Raw genomic sequence first — 24,396 nt, 5'->3', positions numbered from 1 at the left:
CAGAGCCACACGCTGGCCTGATGGATCTGCCTATTCCTATCAATATTATTCCTTGTTAACAGAAGAATTGAGGAAATCACTACCTGTGCTCTTGACCATTCAACCAATCATCCCAAGGCCCTGAAGTCTTTTTTGCTTGCCCTCGGACTTCGCTTTGTTATTTCATTGCTGCAAGCTTGAACAGCCAATAGTGGATAGTAATCAGAGGGTCTTACTACACTAGAGAGTTTTCCAGTAATGTCCCTTATCCAAGCTCTTAGGGAACACTGGTAAAATGACCTTTATTCTGTGAGAATGAAAGGTACAGTACCTCCTGGGAAAAAATTTGAGGGAAAGGGGAAGAAGGAGTATGCTTCTGCCAAATTTGCTCTCCACACACTTTTTCACGAGCAATTGATTAATTTCTAAATAGTTTATCCTTTTCCACTCTCCCCATCCCTTTTCTCTGAGGACTGTTTTTCTTGCATAAGTATCTAGTTCACAACTGTTAACATACAACTTCAACTTATTCTCTTCTAGAACATCAAAGGCATATAGCTATTCAAATAATGTGTAAGTGCCTTAATTCTAACAAGGTTATGCTGTTTTAAACCAAGATTAAAACCTACTGAGGGAAAAGAATTGGTTAAGAGCAAGCAGAACAGAAGACATTACTGCCTCGCCGTTGAAACAAAAATATTCTTGCTTAAGTATTTTACTATCTTTTAATTACAGAAACAGACTTATCTGATATTTTCCTCTTTACTGGAATGGATGCTCTTTATTTTCCATAGGCTATACACAGTTACAGAAGTTTGGACTGAATCCAACAGCATACGATAAATTTGTAGTGAATTGAAAGTTAAAGACTGCAGAATTCTAATTACTTGAGAAGGTCAAGGGTAGTAATCCACTCTTTAAGTTTGGGGCTTTTTTGTAATACAGGTCCTGATCTAGTAAAAACCAAGTTGGATATCTGTTTTCACTCTTTCTCAGAAGAGAATGATGCTATATATTTCATAACACATGAATACACATTTGCCTCTTTTTGCTTGTGTCTTTACATGACTATTTTGCTGCCACTAAGTGATTTAGCAGATTAACAATGAATTATGGGCTCAGCTGCAAAACAAATGCAAGCCCACAAATGAACAAAACATCAACTAGCTCTTCAAAACACACTTAAATCAAGATTTATTCACAAATCTCCTGCTTACAATATTTCATCAGGCAGCAAAATAATGAGCAAAAATAAATGGCAAAAGGTAGTCAGTTCCAGAATTATGCAAAAATCTCCTTTTCAAGACTGACTTTATGCATTGCCAAAAGAAAAGTGCCTCAGGAAGACTATAAAGAGGCTGTCAAAAGAAACCTTCTAAGAAACCTCCATCACATGAGCAATCTGTGATTGAAAAGGGTATATATCTGATAAATTAAAAGCCACCTTTCAAGTAATGAGTACAGACAGAAATAATGTGCTAAGCACGTTAAATTATCTTGAAGGTCAAATAATAACCTTCAGAAAATGTATTAAAACAAATCTCAGTTATATAATTTTTTAGTCCATACAAACAGAAAGAAAGTGGTTGAAAAAATATTGCAAAGTGTTCTGCTTGGGAACATCTGGATTATCTTTGACTTTCTCCCTTGAACACTGCAATTCACAGGCCACTGGTTTCAATCTGATTTGGCAGCTGCAAGGTTTCATTAGCCTTTTTCAGAATCTGAGAAGGCATCATTCATTTCTGTCATTTACTCTTCAGTTTCCAGTTTCAGTTTCTGGCTTCACTGAGACAGAAAGGAGCATTTTATTTCAGAAATATTTTGGGATGGAGGTGAAAACATACAGCTGTGCATTTCAGTGGTCAAGCTTCAAATCAAAAATTTAGTATAATTGACTTATAATTATGCTTTGTTATCTCATTTATTCACAGAAGTCTCAGAGAGCTAAGGAGGCACTAGCAAATTAACAGCAACTGAAATAGTGGAAGTAATACTAAAGATTTTTATTTATAACCAGTTCACATCTTTAGTACAATGTAGTATTTTGCTTTTCTATTAAAATCACTGCTCTGTGAATTTGCAAAGCAGGGGAATGTCGGTTGCCAAAGAAATAAAAATTGGACAGTAATACTTTTGTGCCTGACTGAAATACATATGGTGGTGTCTAGACACTACACTTCTGTAGCTGGAATATTAAAATACTTCAATTACACAGCACATTTGTAGAAATGTATGGGAAAGTAAAATATCTCTTTATATCTGAAAGTGAAAATCTCACGGATAAATTTCTAAGGGAAAGTCCTGAACTGTATGTGATTCAAACTCCCACTGTACATCAGCCAGTTTAAGAGGCCTGAGTAGGTCACCTGCCTGAAGGCACTGCCCAGTGAAGCATATCCACTCTTGGAAAGGTAAAAGTTGGCTCGGGGAAGGCTTAGAGGGATGCTACAAACTGATTCTTTCAAGAAGCGCAGGAAGATTGCCAAGGGAAGAATAGACAATTTGGAGTCTAACATGGAACATGGTAACACAGTTCTGTGCTCCTGCTGAGACCTCCCGCTGCCCAGGATGGCAAAGCAGAGCAAAGGCCCTGTCATACCCTGGTCACTCTGCCCTTAGGCTTCATATTGTTCTGAACACAAGGTAACACAGGGTACTTGTGGCTTTTCAACTCACTGAGACATGCTTTTTGGGGCCCACTTTCCATAAAGAATAAAATGTTTTTACTATATTGCTCCCATAAAAATGGGGACTTGCTTTGCAGAATCACTGGTTTTGCTACTTTTGCTTCTTTAATTTCTTTGTCTAATTTAGTTCTTATTTTCAAAGAGGAAGACATCTTATCCCTCCATTTCACAGAGGGGAGCATTTTCTTAGTTGATGCTCTACAGAAATACAAATAAACATAGCAGTTGCCCCATAAAGGAAGTTTATGACCATATGATTGATATGGCTGGTACTGAACATGCAATACTGAAAAGCAAGCACTTAAACTTGCATTTTAACAGGAAACAACGATTACAGCTTCTTTGTACATTATGACTCAGACTTTACTTACTCTTTTCAGTTTAGCATTGTATGAACTGATATTATTCTGATAGCCCTGCCAGTCTAATTCAGAAATGAACACTTATAGAGGGAATACATTAGTTCATGGTGGTATATGTCCAATGAACCATTAGGAGGATCATTATAAATATTCTGAAGTAATAGACTGAATAAATCCTGAAGTGTAGAGAAATGTACAAGATGTGTAAGAGTACCATTTTTTAAAAAAAAGGAATTATCCTTCAAGGTAATATGCCTTCTGAGCAAGAGGACTGTACGTGGAATGGAATTTATTTGCTCCTTCTCCTATTCCATCCAATAAGCTTTATTCTAAAATACTTAAATTTTTGTCTGCTTTAAAAAAAAAAAGTATGGTTTATAAATTCCTGTAGATTATAGCTAGAGTGAAGACTAACAAACACAGTATGATAAACAGGAAAAAATCATTCATTACAAAAAAAGTCCTATGACAGCAATTTAAATAAACCCTCTCTTATGCAGAACTAAATCACAATAATATCAATAAGACTGTATCCAAATAAACCTGTAAAGATTCTAATTTAAAACTCATGTCTCTTGAAAAAACTGGACGGGCAGCGAAAAATATTCTGGGAAAAATATTGACTCCCATGACCTAGGGAATCTAGGAAAGGATGAAGGTAGTTAAAATAAATTAAGATAAGAACCACTAATGGTGCACATAATGTGTAGCAAAGCAATTAGTGATGCAATGAGAGACAAAAGAAAACCCCTACAAAGCTGACAGATTAAAACAACATGGAACATGATAACATCAAGAGGGATGATTTTTTTTGAATGCAAGATTTAACCAACACCTCATGATGAATATTCTAGGGTAAGCTTTGAAAAGAAGCTTACAACTTATTGACTTATTATATATATATATATATATATATATATATATATATATATATTATATATATATAAACTTATTAACTATCTCTTGGATAAGTTAACAGATCCAGAGAAAACGATGAGTTGAACGAAGCAATGGCAAATAGCAGACAGAGGACAAGAGAGTGTTCTGAAGTTAGGAAGTAACATCTTGGCAAAAGGGAAGACAAGGCAATGCCAAGATTCAGAAAAATATCCAAGGAGAAATACAGTGAGAAGAGCAAAAAGTAAAAATGAGAGACAAAAAGATGATGAAGACAAGCAAACCAAAATCCTCAAAGACAAAACCAGGATAGAGAAGTAAAAATATATTTACAATAAAAATAGGGGGTATAATAGGGAACACAATTCTTCCTTCCTTCCTTCCTGAATTTCCTCTCAGTAATTAATTATGAGGAACTAAGGTGATTATGTACTTGTTGACATGACATGAGCACTCAATTTTAGATAACATGTAGAATGGCTAAACACAGAAGAAAATTACACTTTCATCAAGTCACATCTCTCTTTTTGTTCCACTGTAAGATGTTTTCCGTTCTTTTTGTGTCCCCAGACAGCTCAGGCAGATGCTGCTTCTAAAAGTCTGACATGTCTTCATGCTGGCAATAGATCATGGACCATCAACTCACCCAACGAGTTTGCCTTACTGTAATTCCAAACAGCTTTACCCAGCACTTGTACTAATATGTGAGCAGTCTGATAAGACAGAATCTGATATAACTATACTGTGAAAGAAGAAACCCAAAAGTTACATTTTGGTTAATTTAACCAAATTAAACTACAGAAAGTCAAATCACTTTAGTCAGTCAGGTAGAAAGATGAAAGCTGTAACTACTATTTTTTTTTCTCATGCTCTCAGAGACTGTGGTGCTGAATGCCAAAGCACAGATACCAACTCTCTCAAAAGGAGAAATGGCAGGTTCTTTCCCCTGCCATTCCCCAAGCTACTGAAGAAAGGTTTGCACAGAAAAAAAAGTGAGTGCTCCCTTTCCAAGAGTACGAGAGTTGCTTTGCCTGTTCTCACAGATGTATCTTTTAAATTTTGTTTTGTAAATACAGCTTTCGTTCATTGGATCTCAACCTTCATTTGCCAAGCAGATTAAAATGCCAGTCTTAAATATCTTATACTCTTAGAGATAACCAGAGCTATGCTCAAGTTGCCTCTAACTTTCTTTTGGGTATACTATAAAAATATTAACACTTTTTTCAATAAAACAAATATAGTCCTCTGTAAAAATAATTACATTTTTGCTAGAAAATTCACTTAGTTTTGATCAGTTTTACCAGTTTCTTTTTCAGTCTCCAAATCTAGTTTTATATCTTTTGTAGGTTTTCAATGCAAGTTTTCAAGGGTTACTAACAACAGTGGAGAAATTAGTCCACCGATTGTTTATTCAGACTGGCAAAGTAAGTAAGTTACCCTGTCTACTATTTGAATTCCTCCTTAAACACCTGCCTGGATGAAGTGAACCTTTTTCCCATAGCACAGACTAATACAGACTGGAAGGACCTCAGAAGGTCTCTATTCCAACCTTCTGCTCTAAGCCAGGTCAGCTATGAGTTTAGCTCAGGTTTCTCAAGGCTTTATTTACTCAGGTCTTCACACTTCAAATTCATTTGCAGTGAATTTTCAATAATGACTCTTAAGTCATCATGATAGTCAGCACTTTGAAATGAACATGGCCTTTGCTTTGTATCGTTATGTGTCCAAGACCACATTCAGCCCCATATAAATATTGAACCTTATCACAGAACCAACCTACAGACCATTTCACCATGTCTTCATCCTTATTTACCACTGTCCTCCTTCGTTTTTACCTTCTTCTCCCTGCATGCTATTTCTGCAAACAACACTACTGTAACCTCTGGGAACTTAGTATGGCACAGTCATTTAATGTGACTACATTTCAGTTTGTTCATATGTAAAATGTGGTCTCTGCACAGAATGCACTACCTGGTGTCTTGCCTGGGAGTTTTTCTTGGCCTCACGACAGTCATGAAAACTTGCACCTCCTGAAGGAACTCCTGAGAGAAGTGGTGATACAAGAGAAACCTAAATGGCCCTTCATTATCGTAAAATAAACCCACTGAAATATCAACTCCCTGAATATTGCAGTTATAAAGATTTATGACCAATGTCTACTCCAATAAATATTTCTTCAAAAATTTTATGAGTTCTAACTTATGACTACATCTGTGATAGGAAAGAAATATAAGACAGTAATTGTTAATAGCAAATGTGCAGATATGTGTAATGCATTATTACTACACCAATCAAGAGTAATGATTAAATATATTGCATAAAATTTTAACATTAATCAAACTGATAACTGCAACAAGCAAATCAATACCTTTCAAAGCAAAGCTCCTTTTCGCCAAATATGTTTGCAAATAGTGTGATTACTTGTTATTGCATATTTCTGGAAATTACTTCAGACAGCAAAGCCCACAGGTATATGGTGACATTTTATTAGAAAAATAAAATAAACAACATGCATTCATTATGATGCTAAGGATAATTACAATCTTGCTAAAATGTGGGTAGTATCTAAAAAGTTCACTTTCTTTTTTTTCTGCTTCTATCAGTCAGGGAATTAATTCCTTTACAAATATGAACATCAATATCTTATTTCTCAGAAAGGAATCTATTTCTCAATAACATCCCAGGAAAGTCTCTGGTACCATGAAATGTACTAAGTGCCGTATTTGTTCTACAATACCAAACTATGTGAAGGGATTATCTTTTTTTCATGCAGAAATCTAACGTAATTTACTTGGCTCAATTCATTATAAGTGATATGGGCTACTGAACTCCAACATTAACCATAGCCTATAAAGTTTGTTTTGGAACCCCACAAGGCTAATGGCTTGAAATGCAGTTTCACTTCTTCAGGGCTGCACTCCAAACAAGAACAGAATTTTATTACTTTCCTTCAAACACCAAGTTCTAACTTGTATCTCTAAGGCAGAAGCATGGCAAGTTGCCTGCACACCAACTGCCCTGCAATATCGTGAGCTAAATGCACAATAACTCAACAGAACTCAAGTGTGCATTTTGCATGTGCAGCAATCTAGGATAAAGACATATGCAAAAAGGGAAATGTTTGACAAAGTAAGACATCACAGGTAAAATATGAAAGTTTTATGAACACAGATTCAGAGCACTGATATGCTTTCACCTGAGATAGTGTTTCAGACTTCAAAAAAAGCAACTTTTTTGCAGTCTCCTCTTTTTCCTCCATGATAGATGGATAAGCTTTATCCCTATTTCATACAAAATACCTCTCTCTAAAATTTAGTCACACAGAGATGAGAGACTGTATGGTCTCAGTATTCCGCCTGTCAGCATTATGGCTCTAACTCCACATAACTTTCCCATCACAAAGCAATTATAAAGGCTACTACAGGTTTTTCTACTATGCAACAAAGTTTTGATTGAAACATCACCTTTTCCAGAAGGGGGGAAAATTTTTCCTTCAAAAAAACCCCACCCCTCTGGATTAAGTATGAAGATGAATATCATCCTAGGCCATTCCCGACTGGCACAGCCACAGGGTGAGGTAGGCTGATTAAGGATGTCTCAGCCAGGAAGTCCAATGGAATCACTCACCCAGCATAGCCCTCAGGTAGCACTGAATGCAAGTCTCCTGTGAACCTAGGCTTTAATTCAGAGCTTCCCTCAAGGAAGTTAGATGTGGGAACAACTGTGGGTGAGTTCCACCCTCTAAAATAACGTAGTGAAATTTGCAGCTTCTGTATGCAGCTGTAATACTTGTTATTCAGGGCTAGCAAAAGGAAGTCAACAAGGAAATAGATTTTTCCTTCTTTCTAGTATTTAGAGAATTTAGCACAGTAACTAAGGCTTTATTTGTCTGCAGATGTTTCAGACAGAAAAAGGGGGAAAAAAGGAAAAAAAACCCCAAACAAACCCATGAGTTTACACAATTTAAATCCTGAAGGATCATTTTAAAAGGGAAGCAGAATGCAATTTTAACAGACCCTAAAGAATCTGCTTCATGCATGCTCACTTGAAACCAAACCACGACATTCTTAAAATTTCAAGCAGGGAAACCTGCTCTGGTTACCTTGGTGATAAGCTAAAGACAAAATTGCACATAATTGTTGCTGATGTCACTGTTCCCAATTGTTTCCAAGGTTACAGAGTATCTCAAATAATTGTGATGTTTCATCTAGACTGTATTGGAAGCCCATTTTCTGTTCTCAGTAAATTGTTTAGTGCTGCAGGTAATCTATCTAAACCTTATCTATTAAGGCATCAGCAGCCTCTGAGCAACCTCTGGTAATGATGTAGATTTATATGTTGAAAATGTAGTTACCTAGTTCTTTACTGAGCAATTTGACTCCAAGATTATCTCAATTATTTTTGTCCTAAGAATCTATCTCCATAACAAAGTATATTAATCAATCATAGAAAAATATCTGAACACTAAATGTCTTACTGCAAAGTAATATTACATGTGAGCTATCTACCTGGAAGGAAGCTATTTCCTGGGCTGAATGGTGGAAAATTGGTTGTTAACTATTTATAACTGACTGATTTTCTCACCATCTTCAAACTCATTGTAAATGCAGAGCACAAGTATTTTGCTGCACTAAAAGAAAAATCAGCCATACTACATCTTCTCCATTGCAACCTCCAGTTTACTATGCACCATAGCATGAATCTTCTTAAAAATCAGTACATACTATATGTGAGGATTACAGTGTTACCCTGACAGTATTACTGCCTAAGGACAACTACAGACAATGCTAGTAACTACTGTAGTTCATTCAAGAAACAGGGAGCAGTTTTGAAAACACAACAAAACCAATGTATTTCTAGTCTACAATAATAAAAGCCAGACTTTGTAGGTCAGCTCTATCCCCTAAATCCTCACTTCTGAAGGAGACGACAGTAGGTGTCCATCTACCAACTCTCCTCCTGCTGGATGTGCCTTTCATCACATGACTGCTCTCAGACTGCAGGGCTTGACCTTGTCAGCATGAAATTTTCCACTAGAGCAAAACAAAATGGCACTCACAGTATCTTAGCAGTCTGCTATTACTTATGCAATGGATTTTGAAAAGTAATGATTTACTTTAGAAACGGGATGACTAAAACCGTTTATGTGCATTTAATGCATGAAATGAACTGCATATGCAGTCACTAAAAACATCTGTCAGGCATCTCAGCTTCTACCTAGGGTTCAGAGGCAGTTAGAGCGCAGCATGGAGAATAACACAGAGTATCAGAAGTGATTCTTTTTTATTTGCTCAGAAAATGGTTGAGACCTGAGCATGTTTGTTTTCATGATTATTCATTGGAGTTTCCTGATGAATTCTGTTCAGCTGCATACATTTTAGGTCTTTTGTGTGTAATTTCCACGAACGTTCTAGCAACAACTATACTGGCAGGAATGTTTGCTGAAACAGTCTGTTTTAAATAAGCACCAAAGAATACCCTTCTATTCATGAGAAAGCCAGTTGGAGGAGAGACTCGGTGAATCAAAACCCAGAAATATACTGTGCAGGCAAAGTCCTCCCTAACAGCTGAAACAGTAAATGCTTACCACAGACTATTCAACAGCAAGTCACAGAGCACAAATTACAATTACTTGCTGAAATTACGCTATGAATACATATGAACAAGGAATGCACCTGCAAAATCAAATTCTATCTGTACAGAGCTTATAAAAGAGAATAGAAAGAAAAAATCAATGAGAAACAGTTATGTAGTTGTAGATAAGTTATGTGACAACTGAATAGTTAAGGAAAGGGAGGAGGGAAATTGCACCAAGATGATTTAATTTTAGGGCTGATTTCCTATTGTCCCTATTGTAGTATATAAAAATATGATAGTAGTATATTGTAGTATATAAAAATATAATTAATATTTTATGTATTAGATATTAAATAAATTATATATATATTAATATTTTACCCTTTCTCAAATATATTAAAATGTCATAAGGTAAATGGAGAACAGACCCCATTTTGCTACGATATGGCTGCTAACTGAATACACTTCAATTCCAGATCTGTTGCCAGACTTAAAAGACTAGTTATGCATGCATACTTGGTATAGTCTTAGACACAAACAGCTGCTTTTTAAACACAGATAATATAATGAAGGTAACAGTACTACAAGTTACTCATTGCTCAGTTCAACCCTGGCACAAATCTATTTAAGTCTGATATTCAAACCTTAGGATGCCTTTGACTTTTATCAATTCACAAACCTGTTAGGAATTAATTAGTAATTAATAAGTCCCATACATCCTTATTAGGGCAGAGCCCCTGCTCTGGCATCTTTTGGCACTGCTGTAAATTGTGAGATAATGTGATAGTAAGAATATTAAAATATCTTGTCCTCACAGCACAAAACTGTTTCCCTGTGGACTTAACACATGCTTTGCCAGATCATTCAAGCAAAATACCAGGACATTCATCCATCACAGGGACCAAAATGGCCCAACCCCATTCAACATCTTCATTAATGACCTGGATGATGGGGCAGAGTGCACTCTCAGTAAGTTTGCTCATATTGCAACCTGTGAGGAGCAGCTGATGCACCAGAGGGTTGTGCTGCCATCCAGAGAGAAGGAACCTCAACAAGCTGGAGAAATAGTCAACAGGAACTTCAGAAGTTCAGCAATGAAAAGTTCAAAGTCCTGCACCAGTATTTTCTGGAGGCTGACCAGCAGGAAAGTAGCCTTGCACCAAAGGAACTGGGGGTTCCAGTGGACACCAAGTTGAACAGGAGCCAGCCATGTGCCCTTGTGGTAATAAGGGCTGTTGGTATCCTGGGCTGCATTAGGAGGGGTGTTCCCAGCAGGTTGAGGAAGGTGATCCTTCTCCTCTACTCAGCCCTGGTGAGACCACAGTTCTGGGCTCCCCAGAACCAGAGAGATATAAAGCCACGGGAGACAGTCCAGCAAATGGTCACCAAGATTGATTAAGGGAGTGGAGCACCTCCCACATGAGGAAAGGCTGAGACAGGTGGGACTGTTTAGCATAGAGGAGAAAGCTCAGAAGGGATGTTATCAATACATGGAAATATATGAAGGGAGAGTGGAAAGAAGACTCTTTTCAGTGGTGCTCAGTGACAGGGAAAGAGTTGATGGGCACACACTGAAACACAGAAGGTTCCACCTGAACATCAGGAAACACTTTTTCACTGTGAGAGTGACTGAGGACTGGCACAGATTGTCCAGACAGGTTGTGGAGTCTCCGTTCTTGGAGACTCCCAATTCTTGGAGATATTCAAAAGCTCTATGGACATGGTTCTGGGCAGTCTGCTACAGGTGACTCAGGTTGAGCAGGACGGTTGGACAAAATGACCTCCCAAATGTCTCTTCCAACCTCAAACACAGAAGCATATTAACAGAAATGAAACACAGAAGTGCTTCTCAAAAATTCCACTAGCTGTTCAACATCCTATTTGGGGACGTAAATAATTTAAAAAATCTAGTCATATTTGACTTGTTCAAGATTGTATGACAAGTCTGTAACCTTCTGAAGAACTAGTAGTGGTCTTCCCAATCCTTAGTTACAGATCTTTTTTCACCTAGAGATAGACTCTATTCTTGAATTGAGTCTATCTCAATTCCTACCAATTAAGTAGGATCCCAAGGACCTTGTATTTCTGCTCACTAGATGTAACATGTCACATTACATTTTTAGTATTTGAAATTTTCTATAAAAATACAATCCCAAAGTAATGGAAGTCCAATGTATCAGACAACAAAATTATGTGTAAAAGTCAAATTACTCCTCAGACAAATACACACAGCTGTTACGGATACCATGATGCTCTGCCTAAAACTATAGGCAGAATCTAGTCTTTGAAGTAGTTAGTCACAGTGCTGTAATGCACTTCACATTCCTATTAAGAAATAAACAACTTGTATTCTTGATGTCAAATAATTTACCATAAGATTATCTGAAACACATTCCTTTAATCACTTTAAACACTTCATTTTAAATAACTACAATTGTATTAATTCATTTCACAAAAGCAATAATCTCTAAGCTTTGCTGTCCTACAACATGTATTTGTGTTTCTTTACTGTTCCAAGCAACAGCAGTAAGAGTATGCTACATGATATATCAGAATCGTGTCAGTACCACTGCAAATGGTAAAATTACAAAAAAGTTGGTAAAGCCAGTTGCAATATGAAAGGCTGCATCAGAAAATGTTAATATGCAAAAGCTACCTCCAAAAAATACTGTCCCACAATGGATCTTACCTGTTCAGATGGTTGAAACTACCTGTGCTACCAGGTGCTCCACATATATACAGCACAGCAAGGTGAAGATGCAGTGTCTGGCCCAGTCACACTACCTGCTGAAATGATATTCTATTGTCTCTCTCTTGACAAAATCATACCTTAAAGATGACAATAACTTGAAGAACTCTTGAAGAACTTCTCTGGAGTTCATTTACCAACATTAAAGATGAGTGTATGGTGGCACAGAACATACAAAGATAATTATACTGCCTACATGCAAACTACTGTGATGCTGAAGTCGTGATGGGGTAGGAGGTGGTTTGGTCCTGCTAGATGCAGGTCAGCTCCTGAAGCAGTCAGGCATCACTAAATTCAAAATAAGGACTCCCAAGAGTTTTAAATCTCAACACGGTACAACACAGATGAAGAACTACAGCATTCAATGAGTACTCAAAGCTCAATTCCATTTCATTCCTCGTTATTTAACATGAATTAATGAAGCATAATAATTTTAAATGAAATTTCATTTAATTCCCAGATTTTGTGAGTTAGAAAATTTAATAACCCTTTCTTATCACCAATCAGTTTTAAAACAGATGCCTTGCACTGCTCTCAGAAGAGCAACTCTTGATCGACGCAGACATGAGAAGAGAATTTGGTTTAATTTCTGTTAGTATCACCTGTCAGTGTAACCCAGAAAAATTGTTCTTTACCACCTCACTGTAAAAGACTGTAAAGAGACAGATCCTGAAACACAGGATATTTGCAAGAGGATCTGAAATCCTGACTTTACACCGGTACATACACCTCCATCCACCCTTTCCAAACTACAATGTACAATCTTTATCTCCTCTTTGCAACACTACTATTTATAGTCGTTACTTTTCAAAATTTTAAATCACTAGTGGTGATTTGTTGTGGTACCTTAAGAGATAGTACTGATATGATGTAACATTTCTCACAGGATAACATAGTTAGAAGAATTTATGGACCTATTTTACTTCAAAAAGCTTAGGTGTAATGGTATTTGAGAATCTTTCACTTTGTAATATTTTGCCAAAACAGACACACACCTAAGTAGTGGCAGCAGATGGAAGAGGTTAAAAGTATCAACTCCCCAATTACCAACTTTGCTAGGCCACCTTCCCTTCATAATTTAGACCCTTCTGTTGGAGATTTGAAAATATATTCCAGACAGATGACATGTTAACAGAATCATTTCATGGTTCAGTGTCTTCGCAGTATGATTTATTTCTTATCTCTAGGCACTGGAGGTCCCTTTTCACGAGATTTATTGGTTAGATCCAAGAATTCATTCTGATGAGGGAAAACGTGTGCATCATCACAAAACAGAACGTTTACATTTCCTCTAAGATAATGCTTCTTCCTCATAAGCAGTTTTAAGAAAAGTTTCATGCATGTGGCATCACAACTGTTTCCAAGACACTGCACCTTCATACAAGAGAATGTTCAGAAATGAAAGAGGTTTTTAAAATTTGCATTAGTCCATGAACTTATATCCTCTTCTCTTCTAAATCTACATATACAGAAATAAGGCCCAGAGTCTAATGAAGAATCTGACTTAAAAATTAACTGGTATTTGCTTTTTCACTCCACATTTGTTATCAGATATTTGATGCAGACAATTCATTTTCCGTAGGACAAGAAAGGTGTTTAACCACTGGAAGATGCTTAAGCATCTGGCCCACAGCTAAGGCTGTATTATCGAAAGTATGAAGTTAATACTTACACACCTTAAAAAAAATAATCATGTTTTCAAAAGCACTTAGCATCCAGCATCTCCTGTTTGGAAACACTGGTCAGGTTTTGAGGGAAGTGCAGCACAGTGGGATCACCTATCTTTTCATGCCCAGGTTGAGACACTCAGTGATTTCCGAGGATTCCCCTATCCTCTGGAAATAAGCTATGTTGTTGAGATAAATTCAGTCTCTAATCCCACTTTTCATTGAACTCAATGAATGAAAATCTGAATTTAAATGGGCATAAGAAGCCTCCTCTTCCCACAACATCATATAATCCATCTTGGTATCCTATGGTGTATCCCCAGATGTGCTCCTTTGCAGACCTCTGAGATATTCAGTCTGGAGCTTAGTCCATCCCTGCTCCAAGTTACATAACGCAGACATGAACCTATGTTAGCTGGAGGCAGTAAGTTTAACAGAAGTCCTTGACTTGAGTTCTACACAAGAAGATATCTCCAAAGATCCTGGGGGTATGTAACTGCTGTGACTGCAAGTATAAAATCATTCATCTAATGGTTGATTCAAATCCTATAAAGTCAAAGTGAAGACTCATTGATTTAAATCATACTCTTTTAAAGATGAAGGCCCAGCTCACTATGTTGACACTCAATGCCAAGGCTAACAGCACACTTACTGGCTGTGTCTAGAAAAAAAGCCAATGACTAAACTGATACAGAAACTTAACTACTTGAGAATGGAAGAAACCTAGAGAAACACAACATAGAGACTTCTGTAGCTAGTTTTGGCAATTTTACCATTACTTACACTTTTAAGTATTCGTGAAAACAGATTATTAAACAAGTTCCAAGTGCTTGATAACAAAACTTGAAAACTATTGCAAAGTTTTCTGCTAATGTAAAAGAACCCAGTAGCACAGAAAACAGACCAGTCTAGTCCACAGAAGATAGTATAAATAGAAAGATAGTATAAATAGAAAGATATTGATCAAGTGGAGTCAAGAACATAAGGGAACAAGGAACTAATTCTTGATAACTGTCTGCCTGACTGATGTTCAAGTGTCATTTACTGTGAACAGCAATGTCACCTCTTCTCCAAAGTCTCATCAGCCCCATCAATAAAAATTATCCTCGGAGAACATATACAGAAACCAGATACATAAACCAATGAATCAATATCCTTTTATTTTTATTGCTTGTTATTACCCATTACATTTATTGCTTGTTATTTGCAGAAGCTTTTTGCACTTCCAGATAAAACTGAGCTTGACTGTAGGGAACGAAAGTCACACCATAACTGTGCAAGGTGCATTGGTGTCACTTGGTATTTGTGCATTTAGTACATTTAACAATTGCTTGAAACTTAATTTGTCAGTTTTACATCAGACCATGTCAGAAACAGGAGCTATTATCAACAACCTAAATTCTATATGTCTTTGTCAGAAATTAAGAGTATGGGTACATACACAAGACTGGAATTATATAAGGTTATATTGCTTCCTGAGTCGGGTCTTACAATACCTCTGGAATCCTAGAATTAGCAGTACATACATTAGTATTTGGCTCCATTGTATACTCCAGTGGTTTGAACAGCAAATTACAGTTGTGAGATCATTTTGGAAACTGGTAATCTTCTGCTAGTGGCCATTTACCAGCTGAAAGCAAAATCTAGCTGAAGAAGCTCTGTATCAGTATATACCTCAGGAGCTGTAAGCTCCAGACTTCACTCGAGACCAGAGATGCAATAATGAAAAAGAAAACTAAAAAGAAAAAGGAAACAGAAAGGTTTCTCTTCTTTTGATTGGATCCTACAACGACACTGTCATGCACAGAGGGGAAATAGGGACTGACTGTACTTTTCCTCTTCTCATAGGTCAGCTAAGGGTTACTAAATAAAGCTAGCGAGTGGCACACGAGAGTTCTTCCAATAAAATATAGCTACCCTGTAGGCTTCTTTGCTACTAGATATTACAGTGGATAGGAATTTGTATTGGATAAATTCAGAGATGACAGTCAAGGATACTAACTACCTAAAAATCATCAAATAGCTTAATATTTGCATTTATAACTTCAGACACAGATACTATCACAAAAGCAGAAACCGTAAAGATGCCAAATCCCTAGGCTTAGAGGATTTTGGACTGAACAGTCTCAGAAGGTGAGCTGCAATGCTTCTATAGGTCACTGCTTGAGCACCCAACAGCCAGTGCTTGGAAGAGCCTCTTTCAACCTGAGAAGAGCCTCAATGCTAATGTTAAAAATGCTGTTAAAAATGTGTGCATTTCAGCACAGAGATCAGGAACTGCACTGAGATTAATTCTAAACTGTCAAACTACTCTAAGAGGGGAATGCACCTTTTTGTTATATATTTGCTATCCCTCTGAATTGACTTCAAACAAGTACTAGGAAAGAAGTTGTATCTCCTACACCCCAGGCCCTTATGCCATCCAGCAGTCATCATAGTCCATTTAATATGCACGCGCAGTTAGCAGCAGCAGGGTTATAGCTCATATAATGCACAGCAGAGGAAAATATCTCTTTAAAATTGCTACCATTCTATTTGGTAAATATACCCATTGTTTGATTAATCAGATCGATAATTTTCCCTTGTTTTGCTAAGTCATACAGAGATGGAACAACAAATAGAGAAAGTGGTAAACTATAGATAGAAATCAAAGACTCTATATGCCCTATTCTATGTATCTTCCTATTGCTTGCTGTTACCTTTGGTATGACTTATGTATGACTGCTTTGAGCATTGATAAAATTTATAGATATTGCTTTAGTAGTCTGAAGCCTCCCTTGCTGCCTTACCTGCCAGGACCTGTTTTATACTTGTGCAAGATGAACCACTGCTTCAGTATGAATAATTTTGGAAAGAGTGGTGGCAGTTCAGGTCTGAGCTGGGTAGAAGGAGATAACTATATGAGGCAGAACCCAGCACAACTGCATCTGCATATAAATAGACTTAATCAGAAATGCAAATTGCAATCAGAAGGAAATTTAGAAGTCTATGATAACCATGCAGATAACAAAAGGTCAAACACTTGTATTGCTGAAGGTTTTAAACTGTTATCAGTCAGTGATGACTCTCTCTTCATGAACCAAAATGGGGAAAAGACAAGTATATGCCAGTCTAATCAATGATGGACAAATTCTATGTTTCTTCTATTATTACAGCTCTTCTGTTTTCAAACTCTATTTTACACTGTCCATCTGAACTTGTTCAGGAAGAGTCAATGAAATGAAAACAGATGAAACCAAAAGTAAACAGCATGAAATAATACAGCTCATTCACATGACTACATATAGAGGGAATTTCTATTGCTTTTTCCTATCCAATACAATATCATTCATACTGGATTGCCCATATATGACAATCCAAATCTTCACATTTTAACATCCTTGGGTATCTGAAAAAATAAATTATGACCACAGCTTGCTGAAACTGTCAGACTGTTTCACAGCATTGTCAAAATTGTGTGTTTTTCTTTCATAGGAAAACAAGCCCAAGATTCTAGGGGAATAACATTTTAAAATTCCCCTAGTTATATCTGTTGGCTTCTACTTTTGAAATAACTGTTTTTATCCGTTGTATAGAAGAAAAGAAAACTACTTTTTAAGGGAGGTACCTGGATAAAATATGATTTTATATTCTAAGATAAGAATAAAATAAATATGTAAGTCTTTATCATTTCAAGGAATTTTAAATATGAATTATTGTAGAAATCAGGCTGAAAAAATAAAAATCTTTAACATTTAGATTTTTAACATCTTTTTGTAGGAGAGATTCTTGGGATTTGAAGCACATCTTTCAATATTTCTGCTTTCAATAGACTGCCTTTGAACAAACTAGTGAGTGAAGAGAGCCATCTAGTGCCATACCTTGGAATTTTAAAAAGGGTTTTCACCGGATGCATGTCAAATAAAGGAGGGTCTCCATCCCCCAGTTCAATAGCTGTTATTCCCAAGGACCATACGTCACATCGAGCATCATATGAGTAGTCATACTGTTGTTCACAAGCAATGACCTATCAGAGAAGAAGCAGAGAAAACAATGTTTTAACCTAATGTACAGTTCGTGCCTTCCTAGTGTGACATGAAAGTACTTTTTCTGAGTCATGTCTAAAACGCTATGTAGCTTTCAAATCCATATCTTTGCCCATATATCCCAGCTAGAAGAAACACCACAAAAAGGTAACTGTAAATTAGAGCAGGTTTGTTTTTTTTCAAACAATCTCCTTTTTTTTTTAATACATTAAGCTCCACGGGATGCTTCGAATATCTATACAAAGAACATCGCTACTAAATTCTGGTTTTGAAAGCGCTTCTTACAGAAACCTATTATAACAGCAGAGAACTCTATTGATGTTATTAACTTCTATGACTATTCATGAGGATAGACCAATTTGCACAGCTGTTTTTTAGATAAGAATGTTACATCAGTCATTTCTGCCTTTTTTTCTTTCTTAGTTTGTATTTACTAGATTTGAGTAGTTTACAAATCAGAATTAACATACCAAGTATCTTGTCTAAGAAAAACTGAAGTTAGCAGGAATCTCTCCTTGGACATCAGAGCTGCTTTATTTCACAAACTTGATGCACACTTCCAGTCAACCCACTGATCACATTCTAATAAGCTAACTATTCATATAATGTGAAAACAATTCCACATCTAAATGTGAGATTCAAACTAAAGTTTTAATTTAGCCCTTATCCTTGTAAAGGGAGCAGAAAAAAATTGCAGCTTCACTGCTTTTTATTTTATCATGATTTGGCATTCTGTCTCAAGTTTGTCTTCCCAAATCTAAACAATTAGACCACCTGCTTCGAAAATTTGTCAGATCCTTGCATATTACCATTATCAGCTTCCATGATTTTCCTCATAGTTTTTAAAGTACCTTTAGTAATTTGTACTTAAGATAAACAGCACATGTCCTAGGGTGGCTGTACCTATGTTCTAGAAGAGATTTGATTTTATTTTTTTTATAAATTCCGTATTACTTCTGAGTTCTTGTGTCAGGACTGCAATTTGGGACAATACTTTGCAGAGATGCCAACATGCAAGTCAGCACCCCAGAAAGCTGCTGGCAGAGAGCCACTCGCTGTAAAAAAACCTTTCCTGGAGAAGCTGCTGATTCCAGTTTAACCTCTTAGTTACTTTCTCCATAAACTGCACCTAACAGAGGCATTCCTCCCTCTGGTAGTGATTTTGTCCAACAGGCCCATAGGACTTGTCCATCTTTTACTTGGGACTCATGCACTGTGGTGCACTCATCATTTATTTTATCTGAAATCAGGGATGTTGAATACAGTTAAAATAATACTGAAATGTCTGGGGGGTTTTTTGCATTAAAGTTGCACATCAATTAATTCCTTTTTTTTTTGTCCTAGAGTAAATCAGTCCAGAAAAATTAAGACCTTTCACAAACTTTCTAGCAATGTTTCGACAACTGTTTCGATCTCTCTTTCTCCTCAATTTTTCCAGTTAGTATGCCAAAAAATGAGGAATAATTGAAGTAAGCACTGTAAAAGAGGATTCAGGGGATTTTTTTCTTCAACTTGAAAAGACAGAGTTTTGTTAACTAATGCAGTGCTTTTCAAATATCATTTTCCCATCTCCCTTAACAGAATGTTTTAAGTGAAAGCTCTGGAATACTTTTTAGTTTTTCAAAATGTTCATTATAGCCTTGATCTCATCCCAGAGATCGCTCTAACTCTTGAAAAAGATGAGTTTTACTGTGCAGTAGACAGATTTTACACAACTCAAGCAGAGTGCTTTAAACCACCACCCCTGTTTCAGAGGCCTTTTTGATAATTTTATTTTCATGCCTGAGAGAGAATAAATCAAATGCAAAAATTTGTAAAGAAAGTCAACGTGGAGATCCATCAGAGATACTTAAATAATATATTCTAAATGGGTCATCACTGAAATTTTGCTCACAGGTTGAAGAGGAAGCCTGTGTTTCTTGATTATTTTTGTTTCTTTATACAGTTCCAAAAATCATCTGCATATTCAATGACACTTCCTCAAAAAAACAAAAGAAAAGAAATCATCCAAGTCGCTTCCAAGGCCATAACTTGGAAGCTTATCCATATGTGGTTAATTAAATGCACTGTGTTATCCCTCCTTTCCTAACACATGAAAAATATTTATCTGCTTACTTAAAAAGCTGTGAGAGCCCATCTCCTGGAAGTAAATACCTCAGAAGTTGCCTGGTTGTCATCAGTGTGCTGAGTCCTTTGTAAATACTTGTCTGTTTGTTCTCAGACTTTATGATGCAGAGGAATATATTTTCAAGAGAAGGAGAAGGACCTGCTCAAGGTCACACTGGACTTTGTCAGCAGTGCCACACACATAGCTGGTCTCCCACATTCAAAGACACCATGATTTTTTCCCTATAAGCACATCACAATTGCTTCTAACTACAGGATGATAACAAAATTTGCTGTGTATCTCAGTCTCTGAAGGATTAACAAGGTACACTAAAATAATCAAAGTCAGAATGTTTGTAATGTTCTGACATTCACTGCATTCATAATGGATGGGGAAAAGAAAGTATGCTGCAGCTGTTGTTTTAAAAAAGAGAAAAAATTCTTAAATCTTTTCTCAGCTTCACAATATATTACCTACCAAACAAAGAGAAAGGAACGCATAAAGTATCTTTGTGCTACACCTCCAGGAAACATGGTACCTGGCAGTAAAATGACACTATGGCAAAACACTGGCATTCTAACCAAGGGGAATTAAACACTATCACATTCTCCCCCATTCTATTACCAGAAGCTACAGTCACTATTTTAGAAAAATATTTCCTTTAATACGCATTCTTTTGTTTAAAAAATTCAGCCTGTGGACCATGTAAACCACTATGTTTTAGACCACTGGCTTGACTATAGTGAGATCAGCCTCACAGTAAAGATACAAAATGAACTGCTCTTCACCAAGTACCCAGTGTGTACATGAAGTTAACAATCACGCTGGTTTGAAACAAGCTTTCCATTTCTGTTGAATTCATTACTAGAATCTTACAAACTTATGCACCCCTTAGAGAAACACAGATGCCATTAATTTTTAAAGTAAGAATCAAATTTTACAGTTTTTTCCCTTATGAAAGGTGCACACCAGCAGTTTGCTTTCTGTGTTGGCTAGCAGAGAACATTCTACTTTGCAATGTGAAGAAAGTGTTTTCTAAGTCATAGTTTACCAGCCAGCCAACTCCTTGGGAATGCTTCAGTCCTGGTTTTCATTGAAAACTATTGTTACTCCCTGCAGAGCAAAAAAATCTCAAAAAGCAAAATATAAAAAGTGAATATACTATTGACTTATCTTTTATTATGTTCCTGTGTCTATCAGGAACTCAGATACTTTTTTTTTTTGAAACATCTTTTTGTTGGAGGTCTGGAGCTGAGAGCACCACTCAGCACTGCTGATGCCTGCTCTGGCCAGTGGGGCATGAAGACAGAGAGCCCAAAAGAAATGATCCGAAACTGAAGAACATGCTACTCCCTTTCTCTTCCTTGTGCAAAAACATCACACTTGTACCAATTTTGTATCCAGCAAAATCCTCCCCTGCTTGCACAAATAAAACAGAAGAGGTAGTTTGGTTTGCTGCAAACATTATGTTCATGCCAAAGCTTCAGGGAGTGATGTAGTTTATCTTGAGATTTGCTAGTAAACACCATGGTAATAAGCACCAAGTCTTTCACTTCAGCATGGGTTGCTTACATGCACACAGTGGCTTGGCTTGCTAAGGAGACAAGCTGTCACCTTTTGTTTCAGTTGTAATTTCACCATGGTTTCATACCCAGCTACACTGCTGTTGGGTTGAAAAGCACCTAAACACCACACAGAGAAACAGACAGTGTTATGATAGTTGTCAACACTAATTGTGCTGAGGGTCACATTGGTACAGAATGAAGCGAAGGGGAATTCACAGGTCTGGAAAAAACAATACATAAACAAATTGGTCACAGGAACTCAGGGAGATTAAGAGGAATCAGTGCCTAGGCATTCTGTGTGATTTATAATTTGTTCAGAAACAAAAAATTCACAGAGACACAGAAGATGATTCACACCCTGACAAGAAAACATTATATTCGAGGATATAATTCTGCCTGTTCCGAAATCAATACAAATATTTCTTTGAACTTCATCAAGCACATAAGTAGATCAAAGGTGGATTTAAAAGAAGGTAAACAAGTAATATGGAGAACTACCTGTTATTTGTGCAGCAGTCATACTGACTCGTGCACAGGGAGGAAGCTAAAGGTATGTTTAGCTGAAGTAAAATACATCAAACCCTTTCAAGTTTACCCAGAATTATTATAAGTGAACTTACTTTCACTTTGCCTCAGTATATACAGTGCACGTACAAAAGCAGAGCTGCCAGCATACACAATACTAACAACAGCAGCACAGATGTGCTCTCTGGAGACAACTGCTACACACTGAGTGCTAGGGACCCACCCACAGAAGGAGTCAGAAAGGCTGACGCTCCTGAAGAGAGGCGGTGTGTGCTCCGCTGACGTAGCCAACTAAGCAGCTTATGTGGTGTGTGAGCACAGTGCTGAAAAGCACTGCGTATGTCAAACAAACGTGGCACAAAAATGCTACCCTTGCTGCAAGGAGAACAAAAGTGCTAGCTATGCCAGTCAGTGAAAAACACAACTCAGTTTCTGGGCTCCACCTGGCACTATGCAACCCAACTTCATTTATTTACATTGGAAATATAATATTAAATACTCTTCCAATTCCTACACACCGAAACCAAAAATGTCTTTCATGACAGCATTTAGCAGCACTGAGGATACCGAATTAGGCAGAACAAAGTGATATCTATCTACCTCTACCTCTCCCTCACTTCCTCTTTCCCTCCCTCCCTCCCCTCAAGCACATTCATGTAATTAAGAAAAAGCAAATTTATGATTCAAATTTGTTTCATATTCTTGCATTTTCTTCTCTGGATTTCAGTTCTTTACTTAGTATCATCACAGAAATTTTTCCATGGTGTTTCAGAAAACGGTTACATTGTTAGAAATGTTACCAAAATAAGTAGTACTTATTTTACTACCGAAGTAGTAGTTAGTATTTTAAATAAGTCTTATAAGTAATTATCACAATTAACGTTGACTCATTGTAAATTAATAACACGTCAAGTAGTCAAATTTTAACAACTGTGAGTAATCAATTTTTATTTTTAACTCATCAAAGTGAACTATTCCTGAGACCACAAGACTGCTCTAGCAGCAGGTTAGATTTGTAGGGAAGCGTAATACCTTTTATTAGACCAAATGATACAGTGAGGAAAAACACATAAGCTTTCAAGCACACAAATCTTGTTTTTATACCACAAGACCATCACAGACTTAACACTACTCATATTAATAGACACATTTTGCTTCTGATCCAGAGATTTACTTCTGAGATGTAAGTGTATACACTGTACACCTCATACAGATTTATAAATGGTCTTTCACAAAGACCGCAAAAACTAAGAGGCAACTCCAGCCTCATAAGTAAACATATTTCATGTAGGGATCTCAGTGCAGAGCAGTGTGGTATTGAAATGTTTTTCTCTGCTGTTTTGCGCTTGTTGTTTTGATTTGTCTTTTAAATCTTTAAACACTCAACATGAAAGCTTTACAATCCCTCCATAGCTGTTAGAACAAAACAGAAGCATCTGCAACTCCTCCACATCCCTTCACAAGACTATGGATACGTTATCAAGGTTACTGGCAACATTCCCTGAGGTTCCCTCCAGCAGCCACGTACTTTTCAACCCCATCCTGCCATGCTAGCCCATGTGCAGCTCTCCTGGAGGCAAAGGAGGAGGTAACGCATTCTGCCAGACCTAGCTCTTCGGGGAGAGCTCGCTGGCACTGTCCTGCTGCTCAGGGATGACCTCTCACTCTCTACAACTGCCTGAAAGGAGGTTGTAGCCAGGTGGATGTTGGCCTCTTCTCCCAGGCAACTAGTGACAGGATGAGAGGAGGTTTAGGTTGGACATTAGGAAGAATTTCAGAAAATATGATTAGACATTGGAATGGGCTGCCAGGAAGGTGGTGGAGTCACCGTCCCTGAAGGTGTTTAAGGAAAGACTGGAAGTGGCATTTAGTGCCATGGTCTGGTTGACATGGTGGTGTTCAGTCATAGGTTGGACTTGATCTTGAGGTCTTTTCCAGTCTAATTGATCCTGTGATTCTGTTATTCTGTGATATCCTAACTGCTTGTTTCAAGAGTTAAGTTTCCAGCTAGATAACGATAACCTAATTGTATTTGTGGAAAAAGAAAACTGCAATTCTATTCGAACTAGATTTTCTTCAAACGTTAGTTATGCTCTGGAGGCAGAAAACAAGACACGTTAATGTTTAGGACTACAGATGTAAAGTAGTTCAAAATGTACAGATGTAATGAAGTTCAAAAGCTCCAAATCTGATTCAACCTGCTAGCATACAACACAATTTATTTCTGCATATTAGAAGAAGATTTTAGGTAGC

The 24,396-nt window shown here is 37.0% G+C and overlaps 1 protein-coding gene across 12 annotated transcripts in view; it reads right to left on the bottom strand.

Annotated features, from left to right (window-relative positions):
- The window catches only part of MYO3B (myosin IIIB), a 197,306-nt gene that overhangs the window by 134,509 nt on the left and 38,401 nt on the right, over positions 1–24,396 (bottom strand). For 11 of the 12 annotated variants that reach the window (XM_018072678.1, XM_018072676.1, XM_018072681.1 and 8 more), the window contains one exon: positions 17,782–17,927. In XM_018072678.1, the coding sequence (XP_017928167.1) occupies positions 17,782–17,927 (146 nt within the window). Of the gene's footprint in view, positions 1–16,392; positions 16,849–17,781; positions 17,928–24,396 lie in introns of those variants that run through there. The other variant, XM_029959873.1, reaches the window with a different exon arrangement.

The sequence above is a fragment of the Manacus vitellinus genome, unplaced genomic scaffold (assembly GCF_001715985.3).
Source record: "Manacus vitellinus isolate BGI_N305 unplaced genomic scaffold, ASM171598v3 scaffold_22_pilon, whole genome shotgun sequence".
Classification (NCBI taxonomy): domain Eukaryota; kingdom Metazoa; phylum Chordata; class Aves; order Passeriformes; family Pipridae; genus Manacus; species Manacus vitellinus.
This window is presented reverse-complemented; position numbering and strand designations above follow the sequence as displayed.